Raw genomic sequence first — 26,015 nt, forward strand, 5'->3', positions numbered from 1 at the left:
TTCGAGGCAAAGCCAAAAGAGGCCTGAGCGCCAAAAACAGATATGTTTGGTACAAGAGCGTGTGAAATAATTTTAATTTGCAATTTTTTGACTCACTTGTCTGTGAGTCCAGCTCTGCCATTTGAAAAAAGAATTAGTAATTGATTGTTGTAAAACAATTTTAGTTTGGGCATTTGATCAGTATCCGATCCGATTACAACTTTAATTTCTTAATATAAATTTGTCGGTCTTTGTTATTTCCGCCTTTCCCCTAAAACACCAATATTTTATTATTATTACTATCAAATGTTATTATTTTTTGTTTTTGTTTATATACTTTTCGTAACTAGTAAAAATATGTTTTTTCAGGTTTCATCATTTTGATAGTAAGTTTGTGTGGGGTAATCAAATTGTTCGCGGACAGAAATAATCATGTTGCAAGTGAAAAACGTTTAAAGGCAATTGATTCGCACATTTCTTGGCACTTGGACATAGAGCGTATACAAGAACAGATTTTCCCATCCTGTCTTTCCAGTTCCGGAAAAAATTATTCCGGATGTTTCCGGTTCTTGTTTTAACTATGGAAAAAATCCTGTCCGGTCCTGTTCCGGTTAAATAATTCCGGTTCCGTGTGAAAAACCGGATTCCAGTTTTTGGGTTCAAGATTCACAAAAAAATCGTTTTTCCCGGGAAAAAAACAGTTTTTTGCAGATGTTTCGACAAAATATTAATATTTTATATGGACATTAAGTTTGTGGAGGTACTTTTCTCCAATATTTTTCAATTTATTTAACGAATAGGAATTAGATAAATTAGCTTTTAAAAATTTATCGTTGTATAGAGGTTAATTGGCTTGAGTCTTGGTTAAGCACGTAATTTATTCAAAAAGATGTTAATTTTTTACTTTTTTCTATTATGGTTCTAAAAACTTTGAAAATGAGTCAAAAAGGAAGGTTCAAATAATTAAAAAAAAATCCAAGTGTATTCTAGAATTTGCTTTTGAAAATTAGAAAATGTGTTCAAAAGTAGTCCCATGACAATTCCGAACTTTGGAGGCGAAAAATTTCACAGAGATAGAATATTTATTCACGAGTAAATTCACTTAAAAACACAAAAGTGGAAATTTTTCAAAAAATCGATTTTTTTTGTAACTGCATATCTCCATTTTTAACCATCAGAATCGCAAAAACTAAACAAAATGAACTAGACCCGACCTCCCTTTAAGCTGAATGATTTAGAGGTGCTTACCCTCTAGCCCAAAATTGCAATACTTCATCCCCCTCGAAAAAGAAAAATATTCTTGATTTTTGTATTAATTAATATTTAATTTAGAAGAATTTTTCAGTTGAAATTTTGAAAGAAAAGAATTTAAGATACACTAAAATATTTTAAAGCCCTGAGGAAGCAAGCTAAAAATTTTTGTATTCAAAAATATAGCAATGGGGTTGAAAGGGGATGTTGATAAGCACTCCCAAATACTTTTGCTGGTTAGTGGAGGTCGAGACGAGTCGAACGGTGGTTATTTTTTGCAATTCTGATGGTTAAGAACCAAAGATTTGGAGTGCAAACCCAAAAATTTCGAAAAATGTTAAATGATTTTTTAATTTTTAAAGTTGAGTTTCTCGAAAGGAAGTAATGACAACACTAAAATTTAATACATTTTTAGCCCACTTTTTGCTGCGGCACAAAACTATTTTTATTATTTAAAAAAGGAAAAAACCGGGAAAGACCGGAAAAATCTTTTGGCTTATTGAAAATTCTGTCCGGTCCTGTTCCGGTTAAAATCTTTCCGGTTCCGTGTGAAAAACCGGAAAAGGACAGGATTCCGGTTTCCAGTTTCGAATTCCTGTCTTGGGATACGCTCTGACTTGGACACATCATTCCGAACAATTTTGAGCAAAACTTAACGTTAAATGTGTTTTCCCATTTAAGGCGTGGAAAGTTAGCTGGTAAAAAGACACTTATCAGAATCTGAAAGAAATATTGCAAAGGAATACGCCGAGAGAATGTCAAGAGCTCATCTCTCCACGCCACGGAAAAAGGAGAGCCGTGCCCGCCGAGCCGCTACACACACACACACACACACACACACACACACACACACACGGTGAGTTGCGATTTTCTCTCCCTTGTTCGCCAGTCCTTAATTCCAGTAAACCCCGAACTTAACTCAGATTCCCCGCTCGCTAAGTATTAAGACCCTGAGCGAGGCTACAAATTTTCTCAAATTTTGAAGAGAATTGGCAACTTGAGCGGGCTCAACTTTTGAACTAGCTTCTGATTTGCCGCCTATAGTGACGTAATATTCTGTTTTTATTTTTCTCACTCCCGCCCCGCCCACTTTCGCTCGCAACTCGTAGTAACCCAAGACGAGCCTCCAATATTTTTGCTTCGACCGCTTCGACAGAGATTAACATGTCTTCCATCCGGTTGATGTCCCAAAGATGCTGCAAGAGCCTTTTTAACCGAAAATCCGTCTCCGGACTGAGTGTCCTGCAAGCGAGACAGAGTTCGCAGTACTTTCCTATCGATGATAACGTGTTCGGGCTAAACGAGGATCAGCAACAGGTACAAAAGGGGTTTTAAAATTCTTGAATTCTATAATAACATCTCAAATTTCAGCTCAGACAGACGGTTTTTAATTTTTTCCAAAAGGAGCTCGCTCCGAAGGCAGCAGAAATCGACAAAACCAACAATTTCCCCGAACTGCGGGTGAGTAAATAATTTTTAGAAATATTATTTGCTATCGTGGATTATTTTCAGGAGTTCTGGAAGAAACTGGGCAGCTTGGGGACGTTGGGCATCACCGCGTCGAGCAAATATGGTGGCTCGGACGGCTCGTATCTGGACCACTGCATCATCATGGAGGAGATGTCGAGGGCCGCTGGTGGCATTGCCCTGAGCTACGGCGCACATTCTAATTTATGCGTCAACCAAATTAATCGTAACGGAACCGAGGAGCAGAAGGAGAAATACCTTCCGAAGGTTAGTTTTTTTTTATTTGCGAAGAGAACGATTTAATATTAAATTTGCAGTTATGCTCTGGAGAACACATGGGAGCCCTGGCCATGTCGGAGCCTGGCGCCGGCTCGGACGTCGTCTCGATGAAACTGCGAGCTGATAAAAAAGGAGACTACTACACGCTGAATGGCAACAAGTTTTGGATCACCAACGGCCCTGACGCCGAGACTCTTGTGGTAATTTCATTATTTTTTGTTTATTATTTTCCTTAAATGGAATAAATTAATTCAGGTCTACGCCAAGACGAATCCGAACGCGGCCAAGCCCCAGCACGGAGTGACGGCGTTAATCGTCGAGAAGGGAATGGAGGGCTTCAGCACCGCCCAAAAACTGGACAAACTCGGCATTCGCGGCTCCAACACTGGCGAACTCATTTTTGAAAACTGCAAGGTGCCAGGTACGCTTGAAATAATTTAAAAAAAATTATATCAGCAATTTTTTTATATTTTTATTTCTAGCTAAAAACATTCTGGGTCAGGAGAACAAAGGCATCTATACGTGTTGTTCAGCGGGCTGGACCTGGAGCGTCTGGTGCTGGCGGCCGGTCCGGTGGGCCTGATGCAGGCCAGCTGCGACACCGCCTTCGAGTACGTGCACCAGCGAAAGCAGTTCGGCCAGCCGATCGGCGAGTTCCAGCTGGTGCAGGCTAAAATCGCCGACATGTTCACGTCGCTGTCCGTCTCCAGGTCGTACCTGTACAGCGTGGCCAGGGCGTGCGACAACGGCAAGGTCAGCCGCAGGGACTGCGCCTCCGTCATCCTGTTCTGCGCTGAACAAGCTACCAAGGTCGCCCTCGACGCCATCCAGTGTCTCGGTGAGTACTTGGATTTTTCTCAAGCTAAATTCAGCAGAACTTTCGGAACCGCCAACGCCAACTGTTCTTTCGCCATAGAAACGTTTATTTTACTCCAAATTATTAGATAAGAAGTGTTTTCTCAAAAAAGTCAACTTTTCCCGCCAAAAATTTCCCATGCGAAATGCAATAATCTGCTTCCGGTGAGCGCAAACCTGATTGTTTTTGTTTGGAGCCTAAGTTAATTAATTGCGAAAATCAGAGATCCTCGACGCTGATTGGCTGACGCAAAACGCATGTCAACAGCGTTAAAGTGTTATAAATTGCGCGGGAATTCCTGACGTGCGCGTTCATCAGCCAATCAGCGTCGCGAGGGTCGAGAACTAAAAATTCTTGCAGTTTGTGTCTTCTTTGTGTCTTTGTGTCTTCTTGCAGCTTTAAAGAGTTCATTAATCAATTTATAGTCCAAGAAATTAATTAAAAGTCCATTTAAATTGATTAAATTGCGAATTAAAACACGTAAATCAGAGACAAGGAGCAAGAATTCTTTGCTGGAAGAATCCTTGACGCTGATTGGCTGAGCGCAACAGGCACGTAAGCAGCTGCCGCGGTTGCCTAGCAACCAGCTTAACATGCGCGTTGCTGAGCCAATCAGCGGCAAAAATTCATTGGGATGAAAAATTCTTTGCAGTTTTCTCCGATTTGCGTGTTTTTGTTCTCAATTTAACATATTTAAAGCAATTTTAAAGTGTTTCTGCGATTAAAAATCGATAGACCAACTCTTAAGCTGTAAAAATAGACACCAAACAACCGTTTTTTCCACTCTTAAAGATGCATTTAACTTTGGGTTCTTTTGGCGGCAAAAATTCGTTTGACAAAGTCTTTCAAAAATTATCTGAGAATTTAAAGAATTTTTCATTGTGGTGAATTGTTATTGGAAATTGAAACAATTATCTTTTGTTGTGTGCCTGAGCAGGCGGCAATGGCTACATCAACGACTACCCGACTGGCAGGTACCTGAGAGACGCCAAGCTCTACGAAATCGGGGCTGGAACGAGCGAAGTGCGCCGATTGGTCATCGGACGCTCGCTGAACGAGCTCTACAAATAATGAAGTGCCATTGCATTTTAATCGCGCGCTTGCCTTTTAGAAAAATACTATACTGGTACAATACTAAACTTGTCTCAGAAAAAAAATGTGATCGAGAATAGGTTAGTGACCCCAAATCTGCCATATTAAATATTAAAATACCACCTGGGGTTACTACAAACTATATCGAGCGTTGCTCAATGTTGAATATTTTGAAAATATTATATTTTTAATAAACCAAATTTTAATCAGCAGTTAAATTGCAGTTTCCTTCTCTGCTCATGCAGTGTCTAACTAAATCAAAAATGCGTTTGAAAAAGCTGAAAATTCAAATTTATGGCAGTAAAATAAAATTAATTTGTAAGAGCTTAGAAAGCTGTCAAATTGCCAGAGAAACTCGTGTAAATGCTACAAAAATGCCTAAAAATTACCTTTCATCTTGATCTTTATAAAGATGTGCAATTTTTTATGAAAAAAATCCTAATCTGTGAAACATATATCGTGATTTTACAGTAGCGAGACAATTTAATAGGCTCACAGCTTTATTGACGATTAAGCAAACTTTAATTTACTGAAAAGTATGTTACATTGATATTGAAAATAAAATTATATATATCGCTGTGGCAGCGCCTTTTCCTAGTATCCCAAACAAAAGAGTTAGTTGATTTTCGATTTTTGCACACATTGTTGAGCGATTTTTGCAACACGCAAATTTTGCTACAATCGGAAAAGATACTGGGATTGGTCGCTGCCACAGCGATATATATATATTGTATTTTGTTTGGAGCCGTTTATTTTACTAAATTGATTATATATATATACAGAGAAAAACCAATAGAGCAGCCAAAGTCGACATAATAATATAAAAAATTACATTTTTGTTTCTGTTTAAAATTGTAATGCATACAATCTAAATTCTAACACCCGCGACCGTTATATAATTGAAGAAGTCTATTCAACTTAAAGCTTGACAAGATTTTATCACGTTGCATACCTACTTTAGTAAGTAAATTTACGTCGGTTAAAGTCTTGAGATACGCGGATGCGTTTAACACCAGCTCTCGCATTCTCCTGATATATACGGAATGGGGATTTGGAATCTTAGTCGCAATAATATGCAACCTCTCGAGTTTGCCGAGAATATGCCCGCTCTTGATCAAGGAAGCCACTTCAGAAATATCATTTAGGTCAAAGTTTGCCCCTTCTAGAAACAAGTCTTTCAACTCTGGTGCGCGCACAATAACAGCGAAATTGTTTCTCGCTCTTTCGTGCGATTGGAAATGTAATCGTCTTAATTTCGAAAATTTTGGTGGGGACGAGGTATCTAGCAAGTTTATTCCAGTTAAACGAAGCTTCTCTAGTGCTGGGCAGAGCGCAAAAATGTTTTTTAAATCGTAGTTGAAGGCGTCGTCATCCCATCCAGGACTATTAGAGAGTAGCAATTCGGTCAGGTTTAACCCATACCTCTTCAGATATCGGGTCAACGTATTAGCACATGGGACATTTATCAAGGATAAGCTTTTCAGAGTAGTGACGAACGTCATAGTTGCATGCACATCCTCCTCCGTGAAAATCATATCTTCAGGCCACATTATCTAAAAACAGAAAATTGGAATATTTAAAAGCGAGACACTTTTAAAAATCTCACAAAACAAACCTCAAGATGCGTGACGCGAGGAAACATGACTGGATATGGGCAAATTTCCGGGATTATCAACAAGTGACGTAATTCGTAAATTTTGTTGTTCAGCTGGGGATCAGTCATGAATTGGATTACTTCCTCCGGGTGCACAGAGTTGCTTCCTACGCTTCCAACGCGAGCCCTGATAATATGCAATTTGGGCAAGTGAACAAGGCAGGCACGCCAGAGTAATCTGAATGATTCTTTGTCGTAATCATCTCTGGCTGGCGAAAAAGAAAACATTCTTAAACGAGATAAAGCGCTGGTGCTGTCCTCCAAAACTTCTGGAAGGACACGATTTCTAAAATGAAGTAGCACTTCCACAATGATCAAGTTTTCATGATTTTCGCACAGCATTTTCAGGTCCATAAAATTTATGACAAAGCTTGATATCGTCAATTGGCAAATAAATTTTAACAGTCCAACACTCTGGAGGGCAGTCCTGCTTAAAAACACGCAGTTTGGTTCTTCCCGAAGACACAAATATTTTTTTGGCTGTCCTAAATGACAAACGTTTTCCGATATGAAAAATTGTTGTACATATGGAACGTAGAACTGGATTGCATTGATCATCTAAAAAGACGTTAGGTTTCAATGATTTAATAATATATGGATATAAGAAATAAATATTGAATACGTACCACACATAGCTGACGCCCTTTTCGTTCAATGGGGCAGAAGGTCATAATTCCGTCAAGGTTAATAGATTGTCCTATATTTGGCCTCGTTTTGAGCAAATGGAAAAATATTTTCTTTCGTCTTTCAAACTCAACGAAGGATGGGGACTGTGTACATGGAATTGCGAGGAAACAATCCAGAAATTTTTGTTGCACGTAAGCACCTGAGAGAACATTTTTTCATTATAGGTATCCCAAGAATGCTCAAAATCCGAAAGAAATTTTAAAATGATAGACATGTGGATGCACGTATGAAGAAATTTTCCACTAGCTAGCTGTGACTTCCAAATATTTACCAAAATTTTGGAAATTGTTAGGGATTGCAGATCGATCAACCATGGCATCAACCAAAATATGTTTGCAGATGTCCACTAAGCTAGTCTGCCTTTTTCGCAAATTTTGGAGCCTCGTGCTAGTCAACTTCAGCCTCCTGTCGGCCAAATTCGGAACCTTCCTGTGAAAAATATTTTGGAAACTTAATAATCAAGAATATAAAAATTAAATCAATTTACGCACATCCAATCTTGCATCATTGTTGAGGTGGTTCAAAATTGACTTATTTTCCTCACAAAAACACAAGCGTGACGCCTTGCAAGCTGCTTCTCCTGCGGGGGTTCAATTGAGATTGAGGGAGGGCACGACTCTTTCCTCCAGATAGGGGGAGATGAGATTTTGAAGAACCTGCCACCTGACGGCTGATGTAGGTAACCTTTTACCTTTGCGCACGAGTTGGTCAGCAAATAGCAGCAATAATAGCTGAATAATATAAAAGTGGTAATAGAAGATTAAATTTTAAATTCCCCCGGGAAAATCACGTGCAGAAATTTACTGGTCATAAAAACATGCTATCATGAAATAGCTGCAATTTTAATTTTCCTTGACTTTTTTTCAATTGACCAGTTGCATAAACCCTTAGTGTTTGCAGCCGCCAACAGATGACGCAACCACAGACTTTTTTAAAAATATTGTTTTAAGTGGTTTTAAGGCATTTCCGTTGCGATTTCAGACTCAATCTTAGCTATTTTGCATTCTTCAATTAATTTGATTTTTTACGTGCTGATAACCAAAATCGGTTCAGCCATTCGCCGTAGAAACGTTGGAAAAGATTTTTTTATTTCAAAAAAAAAAAAAAATAAATTCATAAAAATTATTGAAATAAAAAATATGTTTTTTGCTGAGATGATTCTTGAATAAAAGCAACTCAATTTTTGGGTAATTTTGACTTTCCCCAAAATTTTTTAAAGGTTCTTTTACGGCCAGCTGAAATTTTCAGACGATTTTTTTTTGCAAATTTGCAAATATTTTGCTGAGTGGAGAAAAATTGGAAATTTAATCAGCTTTCTCAATATTGGCAGATTTTGATGCTACTTTCAACTGGTAAATTTTGATCAGGCTAATCACATACGGACCCTTTTCAAAAATCAGCAATTTTTGAAAAAATAAAAAACTTGCAAACGAACTTTATTTTCACCTTCTCAATGTTAAATTTTCATAATTTTTCTCAACCCGAAAGCAATTAATAACCTTTGCTAAAAAAAGAGGGCGTAACCAGTAAAATACTAAAAATTGGATTTTGGGGCACTTTTTGTCGGGGGGTCGAGGGGGATCCGGGCCCCCGAGGTTTTTGGCCGCCGGCTCACGGGGCCCCGGGGGGCCGCCCGTTTGCAAGCGGCCTCCCTATGCTCGCGGGTAAAAAAATCGCCAAAAAGGGGTGGATCTCGGGGTGAAACTCGCGTGTGGTCGACGGAGGATCACTTCCAAACGTTTTTATTGGTGAGAAACCCGCGATTCCTCCCATAGGTGAATTTAAAAAAAATAAAACCAAAGTGGGCCTTTTTGCGGGTCTTTCCGGGGCAGCGGGGGGTGCGTTGGGGTTGGGGGCTGAAAACTGTGCCGTCGCTCGCAGAATTTAACGGCGGATTTAACGAACACCAGTTTTAGTTCGCAAGTCCCATAGCGGCTGAGATAAAATATTCGGAAGGTGCAAAAACGTGGTGTGGACAATAATTATTTTTTTTCGGGGGGCCCGCACACGGGCCCACGGGGCCCGACGGCCCGCCGCTATCACTCATTCGAAATAAGCTACGATTAGCTTCATTTTTATGTTCAGTTTCACCATCCTGCTTCAACGGCGCCCGAGATACGAGGGCCGAAAGAATAAAAACAGGGCAAAGTCGAAATTCCCATAAGGAATGCATCGGAGCCCACTTTGTTTGGGATCAAAATTCCAAGATAGCCAATCTTTAAGTTTGCCCAAAAACAAATGCCCTGCGAGTATGAAATCCGGGTGACCTCCTCAGGGTCACCGGTGACCCCTCAAAGTTCGAAAACGCGATTTTTCGGTACTCGCGCCCCCCGCGGGGTCCCTATGGGCCCCAGCAACCCCAAACTCGAGATTCGAGCAGGCGACGAGTGGACGAAGCCAACGGTGCTCGGAAAACATTTTTCCGCACCATAGCAAAAAAGTTATTAAACGGGCAAATTTGCCCATTTCCTACCTGAGTACCTTTCGGCAGGTATATCTCCGGACCTGAGCAAGATTTCTCGCAAAACGCAACCAACTTAATGCGCAATTTATCTGCGAGTGTTTTAAGACCAAATTCGACCTGATCGGATGAACAACCGCGGAGGAGTAGCGTTTGGCGCGCGGCGCGGAACGGTTTTTCGCCTCCCATAAGCTTAACATGGGGATTTCGAATTCGGGTTTTCGGGCTGCAAAAAAAATTTTCGGCCACGATGACCACCCCACTCTCATTCGCATGGCGAACAGTGCCTGCAAACCGATTTTGGCCGAAATCTGGGCCATAGGCGAATTACGGCGGAGCATTGAAAATCCGCGTTTTGCTCAGCACGCAAATGGCCATGCTGAAAATACGCGCGGCGGCGCCGCGGAGCCGCCGGGCGCTGAACATCGAATTTGACCATCGGATTCACACGAGTGCGTGCGCACGTGTCTGAAACCGAATTTTCAGCGGTCTAGCTCTGCCCAAATTCATTTTATAAGGGATTTTCGGTTTTTGGTGTGCAAAGCGCATGCACGGAAGGAGGTTCGTGCGGTGCGGCACCGAGCCACACAGATTTATTTTTGCCAAAATTCGAGTATTCACCGCGGCGTCGACCGCGACCCCTCATTCGAAAGTGCTCGCCAAGCACTTTAACCTGGCGTGCCCAAACGACCTTTCTCAGGGTCCCCCGACCTGAAACCCTTACCCAGGTAGAATTTTAACGAATTTTTCGCGGTTTGTGCGTCAGTTCGAGAGTGAAAGTGCGGAGCCACCGCGCGGCGCCGCCAACAATAAGTTTGCCGTGCGGCGAAGCACTTTTCGGCAAAGCGCTTTTCCGCGACTCGCCGAGCGGCGCCGAATGCCAGTTTTTTTCGAATTGCACGAATCAACCTGAACCGCACCGCGCAAATTCAGCCCCCGCCGCGATCGTTTTTGATTTTCAACATCTGCCAATCACTCGAACGGAGCGCCTCGGCTTTTTCCGTCTAACAATTATTGTACCAGTGGAGCGATTTTCGCGCGCGACCCCTCCCCGGAAGCGTCTCGCCGGGGCGCACACCCCCACCCATCCCGGCGACCTTTCTCAGGGTGGCCGCCCTGAGCTCGCTCCCCGAGCCGGTTTTCTCGGCGTTTCCGGCCCCCGCCCTCGATCGGGTTTGGGGGGAATCCGAGTTAGCCCCCGACCCCGAGTGGGCCCCCGCCACCAAGCGCAAGCGCTGAAGCGCTTGTGCCGCTTGTAATATACTATATTATATATGTATGAGTTACATAAAACGGCTAGCTAGCAGAGACATCCCCGCAGTCAAAGCCGCAGTCACTTGCATTCATGAACTTGTATTATAGTGCGTGCATCTCGTTCTAATCATGTCTCAAGAACCAACGGATCAGGTAATTTTTTTGTGATTTATCAAATTCTTTTCGACAAATTCAAATTGGAAATTTCCTCTAGGATTGCTTCGGACCGAATAGTGAATACCTCAAGCTCATCTCTTCGGAAGGGGCGGTCCTTGTGAAAAGAACGGACGCTTTGAAAGTATCTGGCTTCATAAGGTACCTGTTGGAGAATCCGGCTTTGGAACCACTCAAGGATGACGAGTTAAATGAAATAAAGTTTACCCAATTCTCGTGAGTAGAATTTAAATGTTTCAATTTATTCAATAAATTAATACATTTCATCCAGGTCGAAAGTGCTCAAAAAGGTTTGTGACTTCATTAAGTACAAGGCGCGCGTCATGAAAATGAATGAGAGCTTGAAGATCGCAGATTTTCCTCTCACGGTTGAGGAGGCTGCAGAAGTCATTTATGCGGCTGAATACTTACAATGCTGAATATTGGGGGTTAAACTGGTGTTGTTCTTTTTCATATTATTATAAATAAAGCGGTATTAGGTAATAAACTAAAACGATGTAGTTGTTTCATTTAACTCATTCATACTTAATTGGCTTAATTAGTATGGGGTATGCGTCGATAAAATTCAAACCTTGTGTAATATGTGTACTCATTTCAAGCAGCCCAGCTACTCCAGAAATTTATCTTTTTTTTAACTTGCATGTGGTAAAAATTTATTTCGAGCAAGCAAGTGACATTTTCCACATTTCATAACTTGCAACAAACATTTCATCGCTAGTGAGAGATTCCAGTAATTCTTTACTCACCGTGAATTTTCAGGGAGGGAGGGGGGAGGGCGCATATCAAGTTCGCGCGCTTGCTGGCGGGCGATCTATTAGCGCTACCTATGAGGAGGAGGAGGCAGCTCTTCAGCCTGGGGACTTTAATAAATAATACACTTCTCATTTAAACAGGGTTATTTTAATCGCCTTTATTTATTTATTTTTCGATATACAATAAATTTATTAACCATTTTAATTTGATCAACAAACTGTATATAATATCGTGCTTCCAAACTCTAAGTCTAAAAATCGTTTTCAACATTAAAAATCTGTCTTTTTTCATTGCTTGTGCTTAAGGCTCAAGAGAATGTGTTTGTATTTTCGGAGAATTGTGTACGACATGAGTTTGTCAAAGCACATAATAATTATTAATAATCTTAGCAAACAAAACAGGTGACTGAGTCGATATATCATTGCAGGTACGAGAGGCACTCTCAAAAGTTGAATGCGATTTTTATATTATTATTTTTTATCAAGAAAAATGCGTTCACGGCTCACCGTACAAAAGGCTACAAACCTGTGCGCGTAATTTGATATTCGGGGCGTAAGTCGTGCTGCTCATGTTCAAATTCGTCATCGGGCTGCTGATTTTGCCGCTCAAAAACCACTCGTCGATTGCACCTCGCTCGTAGCAAAAACCATCTGAGGAAGATAACAGGTTAAAAGGGTAATTGACGAAGTTTCTGAGCCCACCAATCGATTCCTGAGGGCCGAATTAGGTACAGGGGACGTTTTTTCCGACCAAAATGCCCAGCGCGACGTGCGAACCTTTTTTTCCCGCCAAAAACAATTTGAATGCGAGAAGTGCGCATGCGTGAGAGCTGGCTGGATCTGATAAAGAGGTTATTCGTACAGGTGGTCTCTCTAAAAATGCTCTCACGCATGCGCACTTCTCGCATTCAAATTGTTTTGGCGGGAAAAAAGTTCGCACGTCGCGCTGGACATCTACTTTACCTAATTCCACCCTCAGGAATCGATTGGTGAGCTCTGAAGTGTCGTCAAACACCGTCTTTTAATAAATTACCTGCACAAATCACCGGCTCCCTGAAAATTTCCTGAGTTATTGGGCAAATGAGTTCGTGAGGCACGTTCGAAAGGTCGTCGACAACTCCTACGTTCTCGTGTTTGAGCCAAAAAATCTGTCGTTCCAACTCTTTAGTGTGCGATTCGTCTTCTAAACGGAAAAACTTTAGTTATAAATAAATCGATTTACTCATTAATTGGAATTAACCTAATCCGAAGATATTTGTCAAATTTTGGAGCGTGGAATTTAAAATATCGTTGCCGGTGAGGTGCTGGAACCGCGTTGGAGGAATTATCGGGATGTCGAGCCAGGTGAGCCACCTGGCCACGTCCTTGCTCGTCCATTCCTCCACCCTCTCGCGGTGTCCACGCAAACTTTCTTCTGCCTGGTTTCTGGCCAGCAGATCTTTCGGCATTTCCCAAATTATCACCGATTTGTCCAGAGAAGCTGAATTAGAAATAATTAAATGGAATTGTGTTAGGTTATTTAATTATATACATGTCGCGACCAAAGATCCGTCTGGGGAAAAAGCACAGCTGGTCACGATGCTTGCGTGCAGCTCCAAAACAAACAGACACTGCCGCTGGAACTGAAAACACGACGTAAATAATTAATTCAGTCATATTCTGAACATCTCACGTACCACATTCCAAATTCTAGCAGTTTTATCCGTCGCAGCAGAGGCTAGAAGCTGGCCGGTATGCGAAAACCTAACCGAAGCAACCGTGCCTCCATGTCCGACAAGCGTCTGCGCGATGCAAATTTGGGAGCAGCCATTGGGCACGAACCTCAGGTCCCAGAGCTTCACCAGAGCGTCGCTGCCACCTGACGCCAGAGTGTACTGGCACCCTGAACAAATATCAGTCTTTAAAATGGCCAAAAATATTTCGTGTCGCGGAAATTTGGCCAATTATTAAATCGCTCCGAGTCGGCTGATTGGAGTGAAGTTAGCTTTTAGATAGTCTACCACAAGGAACTAACTTCAATCCGACTTGTGTGGGTGATGCGGACGGATATGTAAGTGGGCGGGGCGATCGATCGGCCAAATTTCCGCGGCATAAAATCGGAAATTACCATTATTGTCAGTCCTGGAAGGGGCAAAGTCGCAGGTTTGCACGCCAAGGTCGTGTGCGGCCTCGATCACCTGAATTCCGCATGCCTTGTGACCTTTCGCGCCGACTGCCCAGATTCTGATAGAACCGACCAGGTCGCCAGTGGCCAGGAGTTTGCTGTCCGGCGTGAATGCCGCAGAGGTCACAGCCTCCGTGTGTCCTTCAATCACTCTAGAACAATAATCATGAATAAATTTAACCCACTCTGCAACTTGTTTTGTTCTTACTCCAAAATGGAGCCGTCGGGAATGGTCCAGAGGAGGGCGCGTTCGTCGTCGCCCCCGGTGACCACGAGTTTTCCGTCCGGAGAAAAGCGGCAGGTGCGCACGCTGGCGCCGCTACTCTGCAGCGGCGGGTTGGCCCTTTGTCCGCTTTCCACGTCCCACAGGCTGGCGCTGCCGTCCAGAGAGCACGAGGACAGCTTTTCGCCGTCCGGAGAGAACTCGACTTTGTTCACCGAGTAGCGATGCGCTTCGATTGGAGAGCTGCCCGTTTCTGAGAAGCGACCGCCTGCGTCCTGCCTCCACAACTTTACGAATTTTTCCCTGAAATTTTTTTTATAATAAATTCATACTCATGAAAACAAGTGGCTCGCGCCCTTCGGGCCGAAAATAACCGAGAGACTCAAATAAAGGCCGATGTAAAAACAGTTCTCAGGTCACGTGACCTGAGAAAGGTTGGTGTAGGAAAGGGTGAAAAATCGTCGCCGAGTATTGCTAAATACGCTCGAAATTATTGAAAGAGCATTAAAAATCGGACTCGGAGCGGATCTCAGGTCGCGGGGTACCCTGAAAAAGGTCGTAAGGGTATACCAGATAAAAGCCCAATTAAATACCTGTCCGATGAGGGGTCGTGGTTTACGATCAGACCAACAGCCGAATTTTAAGAAAAATAAAACCATTTTCGCACAGTGAAGCTGAAAAAACGGAAAAAAATTAATTTTAATTTTTGAATTGGCGCGAAAAATCAGAAAATCGGTTTCTAGACCGACGGCAGTCCTATGCGTGCAACGGAGTCGGTGAGATCCTTTTAGTTTCATTTTTTAAGAAAAAAATCGCGAAATTTCGATTTCCCATGTTCACCTTATGGAGAAAGTGCAAAAATCACGTATTTCAAAGTTTAAAAATCATCTCCTCCTAGGATTTTGATCGGATTGGCTATTATTTGGTCTTAAAATGTTCCCAGATAAATTTTGCGTCGATTTTCCTTGGGGTTTGTCGAATTTTTAACCCAATCGCGACACATGGCGACCGGAAGCCGAAAATTGCCGTTAAAACCAAAATTTCGACTTTTTAAAATAAAATAATTCAACGATTTTAAAATTCTTTCACAAAACTTGCTTCACCTAATGCCTAGCTCAGATAGCTAGGGAGCATATCTGGGAGAAATTAAAAATCTTTTTGAAAATTTCGATTTTTCCGAAAGTTTGGCAGAAAAAAATTCTTTAAAATTCGAAAAATGTTCCCATTTTGGAAAACTAAACACGGACGGACGCGTCCTACTAAGGGGCATCGATTGGTACTAAATTCGACGTCATCCGGCCCATAGGGCCCTACCTGGGCCGCAATAACAAATACAAACAAAACGTTTTTTCGACTTTAAAAATTATTAACTCGGCTCCTATTGGTCGCACTGTTAAAAACCAAGGTTCATCAGACTCGCCGTGAAATTCTACCCTTATTTCAACCCTTTAACTAGGTATGAATTAAACTAACCCTGTGGCAGCGGCGAGAATGTTGCTTGGGCCTGGGCCGAATTGGCAGAAATTAACGGACACGCCGCAGTCGATTTTCTGCAGGAGTTTCACATTAGAAGCACTTCGTTCCTCCACTAATTTCCCATGACTAGCGTCTGACGGCTGCACAAAGGAAATTTGAGAAAAATATTAATTTATTTTCTAGAAATCGTACCAGACAACTTGCTGTTGGTGAAGGCACAAGAATAGAATCGACAGACATGCGTCCACCGACGTTCCAGATTTTGACCGTTTTGTCGTTGGAGCCAGAGGACAGGAGCGAACCGTCCCTGGAAAAGCTGCAGCTGGTGACGTACCTGTCGTGACCTTGCAGCACCTTCGCACACTTCACGGACGCAACCTAAATACAAAAATTATAATGATTTAAATTCATTTTAATTTAAAAAAACTCACGTCCCACACTCGGAGCGTTTTGTCGAGGCTTCCTGACGCCAGGTGGGCGCCGCTAGGGTCGAACCGGACGCACAGGACGCTGGACGAGTGCCCAGAGAGGGTCTGCGAGGGCTCCAGAAGCACTCGGCTTTTGTACACCAACACGTTCCACAAACGCACGACGTGGTCCTGCCCGGAGGTGGCCAGCATAAACACCTTTTTTACTCCTTGCCCTGAAGGTGATCGAGACAAAAATTGTTATTTCACTTTTCCAGCAATTTCTTGAACAAAATACGGTTTTAAGAATTAAATTATCGTACTAGCTGGTCTAGGCACTGGAGAAAAATCAGCGGCAGTGACGCCCATGTCGTGGGCCGAGTCCTGAGTGGCCAGCAAGTCTCCGTCTTCGATTTCGTGAACGTGCAGGACGCCCTGGGAGCAGCCGGACGCCACCAGCTGCGAGTCCGGGGACGTCGCCAGAGCTTGCACCGTCTCCTCGTGAGCTTTGATCGTTCTATGGAGGTTGAATTGTAGACAAATATTATTTTAAATGTGGGATTTTGTGTACTTGACTAGAGAACGGTGAGCTAGGTTCCAGAAGCAGACGGTGCCGTCGTCGCCGGCCGTGACGATGCGCGTCGAGTCCGAAGTAAAGCGGCAAACCCGCACGGCGTTGCCACTCGGCTGGACGAAGTGGTGGATTTTGCAGCCAGTCTGTTGAAAAACGGGTTAAAATTAATTCTTATATTGGAAAAAAATTAAATTAAAAAAAAACCAATCCAGGGAATAATTTTTTCTAAGTAGTTTTCTGTGAGTTTCAACTTCCAGAAAATTCAAACAATATTTTAGCTGAATGGGCATTTAATTATGCATCTTTTAAGACCATAATTAAGGTTCTAGCTTTATTAAAACTCGAGATATTCAAGATTTTGTCAACTCCGGCAACACATTTCTAGAAATTTCCGGGAAAAGTTCTAGATTTTTCCGCCAAGAACCAGAAAAATCGATGATAAAAAATTTCAAATATGCAGACCACATAATCTAATCTCTCCTGAAACAGCCCTGTTCACAAAGCGTAAACAATTTTGAAATAAATTATTATGCAAATTTAAATAATTGTTTCCGTGCGAATTATTAATTAATTAACGTGCTTACTCTGATGTTCCACAAGACGGTGCATCCGTCAATGGAGGAAGTGGCGAGCATGGTGCCCTGCGGCGAGAATCGGGCGTCCGTGACGCCGTACGTGTGGTGTCCGATGGGCGAAAAAGCGACCTCCCTGTAGCCGTGCCCAGGGTGCCACTCCCAAGCGCGCACCGACTTGTCGCTGTGCGACAATAACAAAAACAAAGAGTCATGCACCTACACGAATGGTATTCAGCGTTAATCACCTTGACCCTGTGGCCAGGGTGAAGTTTTTGCCAAAGTCGCAGAAGGTGACATCGCTCGAGTGCGCCCTGATCGTCTGCATTGCCGCCAACGACGCTGCTGCAGCCATTTCCGCCGCTTGTCCGTCTTACATGTCCCGCGAATTAAATTTTCAGCCGTCTCGCCGCGACGGCCACTCGCCTATCGACCCTTATCTGATCTATTATTGAAGCACAAATCCACAATTCGCCCTCTTAGCTCATGATAGATAACGTCCAGCCAGAGCCAGCGATAATGTCGTGTTTACGTCCATGCAGCATTATCGAATCGCGCCCTCTGATTGGCCGACAAAAATTCGCGGGCCAATCACAGCGCAGCCTTTCGAACGCCAGAGGCGCGCGGCACCTGCTTGCACTGCCTGCACACGGAATGCACTAAATATCGACGTTTTCGTTGAGTTGCGCGCTAATAATTAGGATAAACAACTAGAATAGCCCCCGTGTGGTTCCCAGAGGCGAGCGAAAAATTAGAATTTCAGCCATGGGAAGCATTACAACGGACCGAGCGGTGCTGCCATTCCATTTGCGGTGCCATTCTGTTGCTGTGGCAGCGGCCGTGAACTTTAAAGCTGAATTTTTTTAGACAAGACCGTGGTAATAATATCTTGAATGGTCCAATCGATAGGCACTGCAATGCAATTGTAAAAAAATGAATCGACTGTCGATCTAAAATGGATACCATTTATTTTCGACGCAGTATATTTTTTCAAGTAATTATTTAGTGTCCCTGAAATAAAGTAATTGGAAATGACTTTACTGTTTTCCTTGAGGTACGTTTTTACGCGTGCATGTGAGGTTGCATATTATTTCTATTTTGCTTGTGTGTCAAATAATCATTATGTGAGATGAGTTGGTTGTAATCTTTAAATCCACGTCTTGCCGAGTCACTAAAAAAATATATTTATGCACCTTGACGTCAGATTGAGGGTCAAAACACACTGAACAGCCATCAGCGTCATTCGTTTTTGCGTTTCAAAGGCAATTGGCACAGGTGCGCTTTTTCTCATCTGCGTGGTACTAAAGTTAGTCGTTTAGCAAGTCACACGCTGACGCAGGATGATGCCCACCTTATACGTAAATTTGCGGCGACGATGAGATGAGAAGCATTAAAATGTCTGCTAACCTCGCCACCAGTGACAATTCAAATTTTTCGCTTCCTGACAATGATGTGAATTTAAATTCTTAAATTCAATATTTTGCTTCCTGAAATATTTATAAAGGCCTTCTTTGACGACGTTTCCGAGCCCACCAATCGATTCCTGAGGGTCGAATTAGGTAATGTGGATATTTTATCCGTTAAAAAAGTGCAGCGTGACGTGCGAACTTTTTTCCCGCCAAAACAGTATGAACGTAATTGCAAGAAATGCGCATGCGTGAGGGATGACAAAGAAGTCATTCGTGCAGGCGGTCTCTCTGCAAGTGCTCAAACCAGCTCTCACGCATGCGCACTTCTCGCAAATACGTTCATATCGTTTTTTGGCGGGAAAAAAAGTTCGCACCTAGCGCTGCACTTTTTGGTCGGAAAAAACGTCCATTCTACCTAATTCGACCCTCAGGAATCGATTGGTGAGCTCAGAAACTTCGTAAAAGACGGTCTTCAAGCTCAAAATTAATTTAAAAAGAAGAATTTCGTGATTTTCAGTGAAAATGTAACACCAAAACATTTTAAATTAATAATTTCAATTTAGCCGGTATATAGAAACAAATTAAAATCGTGACTGTCATGTGCAATTCAATTTAATTAAATTAAAACCATGACGTGGGAAGAAGCTGTTACCCAAACTGCTTCCCACAACCGATTTTAATTTACACGAATCGATTTTCTCGATTAGAATACAATCGAGCCATGGGAATTAGTGCCATCCATTCGCCGCGTACAGTGTTTCAATGTCAAACATTGGAGCAGAGCTAGAGTGCAGCAACCTATGGAAATAAATGCATTGGAGAAACCCCTTGAAACTGATTGGAAATACCGCACTTTCCCTTGATCTCGAAAAACAAAAGGGGTATTCCAGCCGGAGATAAAATAAAATGATGCGGTTTTGGAGTGGCGACAGGTGTGCGCGCGTTTGATCAAGATTCAAGGCTCATGGAGTGTTTTATTTTCCCGACACAAATCACGCTACGCAGTCAATGACTAATCTATCAACGCGATAACGAGATTGATGCGGCTCTCAAATTTTTCATCTGGCGCGTGCCCACATCTAATGTAAATTTGCAAAAAAAACATTGAAATACAGTATTTAAAATTAGGAAAAAAATTAAATTTTTGAGAAAATTAAACAGGTTGAATTTTTTACAATTTCGGGAATTTTTCCTCGCATTTGGCAACGAGAGGGATCGAATTTATGCGGAAAAGAATAATGAAAAACCGTTTAATTTCACAAAAAATAACTGACAGCAAAAACGCCCAAAGCCCGAACACGAAAAATATAATTTTTAACTAAAAAATACTACCCTCGGGGGAAGGGGTGGGTCCCAGCCCCTGGCCATGACCTCGAAAATTCTTGATTTATATCTTCTTATACAATTTGAGTCAAATAATCCGCTCAAAAAATCACTTTTTAAAAAATCTCAATTTTTTACACGTTTTTTTCAACTCAAAATTCGATTTCCTCAAATTGCTGCTCCAATTTTTGATATGGTCCACATTTTGACTATTTTCGATGCTTAAAATTTATATGCCAAAAATTTTAGAAATTTAGAAACATTTAATTCAAACAAAGTGGCGTCAATATCGTTAAATTCAGGGGGTTTATTTAATTATTTCCAACCTTTCCAAACAAAATTACCTTACCTGTTTATTCTCTTTTAAACTCAAGAAATAAAGACGACTCAGCTGCTTTAATATTTACTGATGCATAACAAAAAAATACGCAGCGCTCCTTGAAAATGGGGAATTGTGCGAAAATGCGTCGCAGTAAATTATTGCAGCCATTCGCCACAGCCTCCAAATTTGCTGCAGCGTGCAGAGCGAGACGAATTCCACCATTTTTATAATAATATATAGATATCCTTGCCAAACTGCACTCAATTAAAGTGCCCGCGGCGACGCAGCTTGTAATTAAAGCGCGACTTTGAATGAATCTGCAATTTTGACGCGCGCCTGCGGCGAAGGTCACGCAGACCCTTTTTGCACGTTGACCCGGCTTTTTAATATAAATCCACACGCGGAATATCAGCCGAGTTGCGTAATGTGTGTGTGAGTGAATAACTGGTTCCAAAAGCAACACCAACACGTTCGCCATTTAACAACAACAACGTGACAATTTCTCGCGCGTTGTGCGACACGTTTGCATTCATTGCAAATATAGAAACAAGTCAATATATAATAAATATATGTATATTGGCATTGCAACTCCTCGTGCGTGTTTAGCAACAGTCTTTTTAGGTTATTTATTGGGGGAAAATAATGCTCCAAGAAATTAATTGTTGAATTTTAGCAAAAGGAATTTAATTAATTGCTTCCGGGATGAGAAAAATTGTGAAAATTCAATTGTGAGAAGGTAAAAAATAGTACTTTTGAGTCTTGAAAGTTTTTTTTATTTTTTCAAAAGGGTTTTCTGTTTGGCCTGATTAAAATTCAGCAGTTTCAAATAGCGTCAAAAACTGCCTAAATTCAAAAAGCTGATTAAATTTCTATTTTTTTGCCTATTGAACAAATTTTTCTCAAGTTTACCCTTTTCCCACAAAATCCGTTTGAAAATTCCCTTTAATTTTTTAGGAAAAATCAAAATACCAAAAATAAAGTTAATTTATTCGAGAATCTCATGTCATAAAAATTAATTTTAAATATTTCTATGATTTCCAGAGGTAAACTCGGACTTGCCAGACATTTAATTTGCTTTTGGTTGTGTGTGTGCGTTTGCGAATGAGAGTTTGCCTGTCTATATTTGTAATAGTGCCGCGTGCGTTAGAAAGTTTGGTCAGGTGAAAAATGCGCGCGTTGTGAGTGAGAAAGTATTACACGCATCATTAAAAGAGCGTCGATCGTCGTCGAGTGGATGAAAGAGAGAAAGAGAGAGAGAAAAGACCCCTAAAAAGGCCCCCTCGCCGCGCGCATGCAATCGCAGCTGCAAAGCACAACCCAAACTTGTGCAAATCTGGGTTCGGCTCATTAGTGCCAATTATTCAGACAAAAAATGCGTTTGTCGCCTCACAGCACACAAAAAGTATTTTATTTTTAAGGTAAATATACTTACTGCATGACTAAAACTCGTGCTCGACTGGCGGAAAATCCCCAAACAGCAAAGATTTATTTAAAAAAGATTTTGTTAAAACCACCGGGGGCCGGTTTGCGCTCTGTATTGAAGCTGCGCAGTAAACTTGTGCGCATGTTAAGCGTGCGCAGTATGTTCAGATCCCTTCTTAATCTCACAGGGAGGCTGAAACTCATCACTGCGCATGCGTGAACTAAATTAAAACCTTCTGCGCAGTCGTAATTCCCACCGGGGGCCGGTTTGCGATCTGTGTTTGTTTCCCGCCGTTCAGAATTCAAAATGGCGTCGAAATTAAAGGAGACAGTCCAGCGGCCAATCAGAAGCGTCGAAAAAGAGGCGTGTCAACCTAATAATTTCATTCCCGCGTGTTTTTTTATATTTCCTTTAGCCTGATGTGCCATCTAACGGTCGATTCGCCATTTACCGGGCTAATCAGCTGTTAGTAAAGAAATAACAACAAATATTATTCATTGTGATGACGCTATTTTCATGATTTTTCTACCAGACGCCATATCTGCGCGCATGAATCCGGCCCCAATGGTTAAAAAAATGGCGTCATCGATAGTTCATACAGTCTTAAATTACAGAAAGTAAATTTCTAAATTTTATTAATTAATTTACTTAAATCAAATTGCAAAAAAATTAATTATGCTAATAAAATGAGGCTAATTTCCAAACTTACCAAATGATTAAATTTGTTTAAGAAAAAATATTTTAATTTTATTAAAATATGCAGCCGATATTTCCTTTCATATAAAAAATTTAAACCAATTCTTTTTCATTCCCTTTCATTATCTATCTAACAAATTTTGCAATATTGCAAATAAAAATAACAACAGCTGACAAGGCATGAAATAATTATTACAAGGCGGATTCGATTAATGCGATGATTAGCCGTAATCGATGCGCGGTTTTATCATATCATCGTCATATAGCCGATTTGTGAAAAACCAGTAAAGGGAAAACAAATCAGGTAAAACTGCACGTCTGACAAGAGTACGTGCACGCGGTGCAATAATAAAAAAGCAGCACTCTAGTGCCGTATGTGTGTCAATCAATCAGCGGGAATGCGCGCGTATGTGTGAGTGTGTGTAATCGAAGAATGCAAGCCGCTATCGACGCCGTCGCTGGACACATTTCCATTCATTTGCAATGGCAAATAACAATTCACTGCAATTGAAACGTAATCAGTCTCACGGATCTAACTTTGTTGTTATTATTACACCTGTCCGAGTCCGAGTTCGAGCAGGAAATGCAATAATTATAATTTAATCATTTATTAGGCGCTCTAATTAATTTAAATATAAAAAACAATTATGATGTCTCTTTCTAGAGCTTTCAAAAATTTCTTTTTTTAGATAGTTGTTCCTTAAAATCAGCTGTACCAAAATAACCGTTTCTATAAGTCGTGACAAATTGCAACAACGGTTTTAATCACATGCGGAGCGAGTTTAGCGGCCGATTTGGGACGGACGCACGATTATAGTCGATTACACAAGCAGCAGTCGACTAGTCGAGTGGCTGCTGGAAAAGGAAATGATCTTCAGAGACGCGCTTCTATGCTGCTCGAAAAGATAAACACTTTCCCTTTTCCTCTCGCCGCCCAGCGCACGGCGCTGCGCGAATTCGCTTTCTTTGACCGTCAATGAATTCCATTCAGACTTATGACTGCTTGTATGTGTGTTTCTCCGCTCGATCGCACGTCACCGCAGTGTTTTATAATTTTTGTGGTAAATATCAATTCTAAAAATAGAGAGAAATTAAATTTCTCTAAATACAAAGTAAAGTTAAAGAACTTCAATTTTTAATTTTAGATTATAATTTTTTTAATTCACCGAAGAGGCAAAATGCAGTCTAAAAGCGTTCCAACAGCTTTAGAAAGGTCTTGTTGAGCTGAAAGAAGCAAAATAAACTTGAAATTGACCTCAGATTTGGTTTTTTGAGGGCGCAAAACATTGGCAACGACACCAATGACGGTCAAATTCAGCGAAATTTGATTAATTAAGAAAATATCACCCCCTGGAGGTTGAGGGTTGATTTCGCTCCCTCTAAATCTAATAAATAATTTAATAATTTATCCAGTCTGACCAGAAAATGCGTGAAAATAGTGTAATTTCAATTAAAAGTCTCATTTTTTGGGTGAAAATACACGTTTTTCCAAATTCAAAATTGATTTTCTCAAAAATACGAAAAACCCTAAGCATCAATTTTTTATGTGTTTATAAATATTAAATTAGGCACATTTTGGCTATCTCAAAAATTAAAAAAAAACTTTCCTTCGATATGCAGGAATTTCTTGAAATATTAGATTAAATTTTAGTGACCTTGACCTTTGACCTAGGAAGTTTGTCAACGTTGCAAAGTTGTTGGCCGTTTAATATAGATCATTTTAGACACCTTACTTATCAATATATCTTTACTCTAAAAATAATTGCAATTTTCTGAAGAAATCAACTTCTTAAAATTTTTAGCCAAATTTCAGTTCCTAGCTGTCATATTTTTAATTCTGATCTAAAACTAAAACTAGGGCAAAATTAATTGTTATAAAATTCCGAGACCATTATTATGCCATCTGTAGATCCTCCTTAGTGCAGAAGATCCGGTTGTAGAAATAATTACATCCGTAATTTCCCGCGTTGAAATCTCCGCTATGGAAGATTTCCAAAATTAATTAATTCTATTCTACCTGTTGGGAAAACTGTATCAATAATGCGTAAGCAATAAATAGAGTTGGGATTTTCCGCGTGCATTGTGCTATAAATTGTGCTGAATGCAGCTGCTGACCTTGCAAAAAAGACGCTTGGCGAGTTTCTAAGCGAAAAATTGCGTTATAAAAAAACAAACTCGTTCGATGCTCGTCAATTTTCTAGAACGTGAAGTTGATAATATCTGGTTATTACAAACATTTTCGAGAGGAGATTTTTCATAACGCTCATTGTCAGAAAGGAGGAAAAGGACGCGGGGAAATTTGTTGTTGTAAAAATTAACTCTCGTCAGCAGAAGAAAGTGAACAGAGAAAACAATTATATTTTAAAATGCCTCGCAGCAGCAGCAGCAGCGCTCACCGCGAGTGGGGAGAAGGAAATTATTATTATTTTAAAGCAGTTTGTCCAGGCTGCATGCAGTTCATTTAATTAAACCATTTCTCGATCTCGCCCCAGAGTAGGAAAGTCAGTTTTTAAAACAATTGCGTGTTGAATAAATATAAACGCTTGCATTTTTTTTAAAAAGAAGTAGAAAAAAACTGGTTTGTGTCTTTTGAACTTGCTGGCCTCGACATGCACGCACGCATTGGTCATTGAGCTGCGCGCGTATATTATGCAATGCTGCAACACACGTCTCGTCTGGCTTGTACTCGAGGAAAATACATATTAAATTAACCGTGAATCAGCTCTCTGTTCGCATAGTGTGCTATTTTTAGACGCGCGCGTCTAATTAAAACCCGCGTGTGCACTGGATCCAGCAGCAGAAGAAGACACCCCAAAGAGCTACTGTTACGCACGGATACTGCGTGAATCTCATAATACAAAAATTCTTCGAAAGAAACTGCAAAAAGATCCGTTTATTTATTTCTACAACAGTTTCTCCGTCATGAAGTCATAATTATATGCACCGTTGAATGAATCACTAATTTATTTTTATTTTTGGAGCAAACTAATTCCTTTTTTGAGACACATTTCAAGAACAAAAAGTCAGAGTCACATTTAATTTTAAGAATTGAATAAAAGACGGTCTTTGACGCAGTTTCTGAGCTCACCAATCGATTCCTGAGGGTCGAATTAGGTAAAATTGATATTTTTTCCGTTAAAAAAGTGCAGCGCAACGTGCGAACTTTTTTCCCGCCAAAACAATATGAATGCGAGAAGTGCGCATGCGTCACAGCTGGTTTGAGCATTATTTGCAGTAAGACCGCGTCTATACGAATGACTTGTTTGTCGGATCCAGCCAATTCTCACGCATGCGCACTTCTCGCATTCATTTGTTTTGGCGGGAAAAAATTCTTCTCGGAAAATACATCCATATTACCTAATTCGACCCCTTGATGGGCTCAGAAACTGCGTCAAAGACGGTTTTTAAACTGCTCCAGCGATAAGGACGAATTTTGACAGTGCCATTTTTACGATTTTTACTAGCGGATGGCCAAAATTAGCCAGCTAGATGCGGCTAGCCAATTGTCAACACGTTAAAA

General features: G+C 41.1%; 3 protein-coding genes and 1 long non-coding RNA gene across 5 annotated transcripts; 2 read left to right on the top strand and 2 right to left on the bottom strand.

The window, feature by feature from the left end:
* Positions 1-2,331: 2,331 nt before the first annotated feature.
* On the top strand, positions 2,332-5,136 carry LOC135946426 (isovaleryl-CoA dehydrogenase, mitochondrial-like). The gene is given in 8 exon segments (XM_065494634.1): positions 2,332-2,547; positions 2,602-2,691; positions 2,743-2,964; positions 3,015-3,176; positions 3,232-3,397; positions 3,459-3,493; positions 3,496-3,814; positions 4,770-5,136. Coding segments are annotated over 8 exon segments (1,281 nt in total). The 5' UTR covers positions 2,332-2,394; the 3' UTR covers positions 4,904-5,136.
* A 516-nt stretch (positions 5,137-5,652) lies between these two features.
* LOC135946425 (uncharacterized) lies at positions 5,653-7,577 on the bottom strand. Its single transcript, XM_065494633.1, has 3 exons — positions 7,205-7,577; positions 6,540-7,136; positions 5,653-6,477 (listed from the first exon to the last, which is right to left on the bottom strand). The coding sequence occupies exons 1-3, from the start codon at positions 7,247-7,249 to the stop codon at positions 5,800-5,802; spliced, it is 1,320 nt and encodes a 439-aa protein (XP_065350705.1). The 5' UTR covers positions 7,250-7,577; the 3' UTR covers positions 5,653-5,799.
* A 1,552-nt stretch (positions 7,578-9,129) lies between these two features.
* On the top strand, positions 9,130-11,647 carry LOC135946427 (uncharacterized). The gene is made up of 2 exons (XR_010575512.1): positions 9,130-11,370; positions 11,426-11,647. It is a non-coding gene; the product is annotated as an uncharacterized LOC135946427 (long non-coding RNA).
* Positions 11,648-12,044: 397 nt separating this feature from the next.
* On the bottom strand, positions 12,045-17,880 carry LOC135946146 (WD repeat, SAM and U-box domain-containing protein 1-like). 2 transcript variants are annotated; one of them, XM_065494223.1, is made up of 14 exons: positions 17,571-17,880; positions 17,335-17,506; positions 16,748-16,893; positions 16,500-16,693; positions 16,201-16,412; positions 15,962-16,147; positions 15,767-15,909; positions 14,279-14,596; positions 14,014-14,222; positions 13,583-13,788; positions 13,438-13,528; positions 13,147-13,386; positions 12,940-13,086; positions 12,045-12,557 (listed from the first exon to the last, which is right to left on the bottom strand). In XM_065494223.1, exons 1-14 carry the CDS (start codon positions 17,675-17,677, stop codon positions 12,403-12,405), a joined length of 2,526 nt encoding a protein of 841 aa, XP_065350295.1. In that variant the 5' UTR covers positions 17,678-17,880; the 3' UTR covers positions 12,045-12,402. The 2 variants fall into 2 exon arrangements, with proteins under 2 accessions (XP_065350295.1, XP_065350293.1); XM_065494221.1 differs by having other exon boundaries at positions 12,940-13,089.
* Positions 17,881-26,015: the final 8,135 nt, after the last annotated feature.

Source organism: Cloeon dipterum, chromosome X (assembly GCF_949628265.1).
Source record: "Cloeon dipterum chromosome X, ieCloDipt1.1, whole genome shotgun sequence".
Lineage (NCBI taxonomy): Eukaryota > Metazoa > Arthropoda > Insecta > Ephemeroptera > Baetidae > Cloeon > Cloeon dipterum.

Excerpts from the sequence above, each read along its gene's own strand:
- LOC135946425 (XM_065494633.1), bottom strand. The coding sequence starts at position 7,249 with ATGACCTTCTGCCCCATTGAACGAAAAGGGCGTCAGCTATGTGTG. Across the intron at positions 7,137-7,204 it reads AAGGGCGTCAGCTATGTGTG|ATGATCAATGCAATCCAGTT; the intron begins GTACGTATTCAA and ends ACGTCTTTTTAG. Across the intron at positions 6,478-6,539 it reads CTCGCGTCACGCATCTTGAG|ATAATGTGGCCTGAAGATAT; the intron begins GTTTGTTTTGTG and ends TTCTGTTTTTAG.
- LOC135946146 (XM_065494221.1), bottom strand. The coding sequence starts at position 17,677 with ATGGCTGCAGCAGCGTCGTTGGCGGCAATGCAGACGATCAGGGCGCAC. Across the intron at positions 14,597-15,766 it reads ATTCTCGCCGCTGCCACAGG|GGAAAAATTCGTAAAGTTGT; the intron begins GTTAGTTTAATT and ends AAAAAATTTCAG. Across the intron at positions 12,558-12,939 it reads GGAGCCGGTGATTTGTGCAG|ATGGTTTTTGCTACGAGCGA; the intron begins GTAATTTATTAA and ends TATCTTCCTCAG.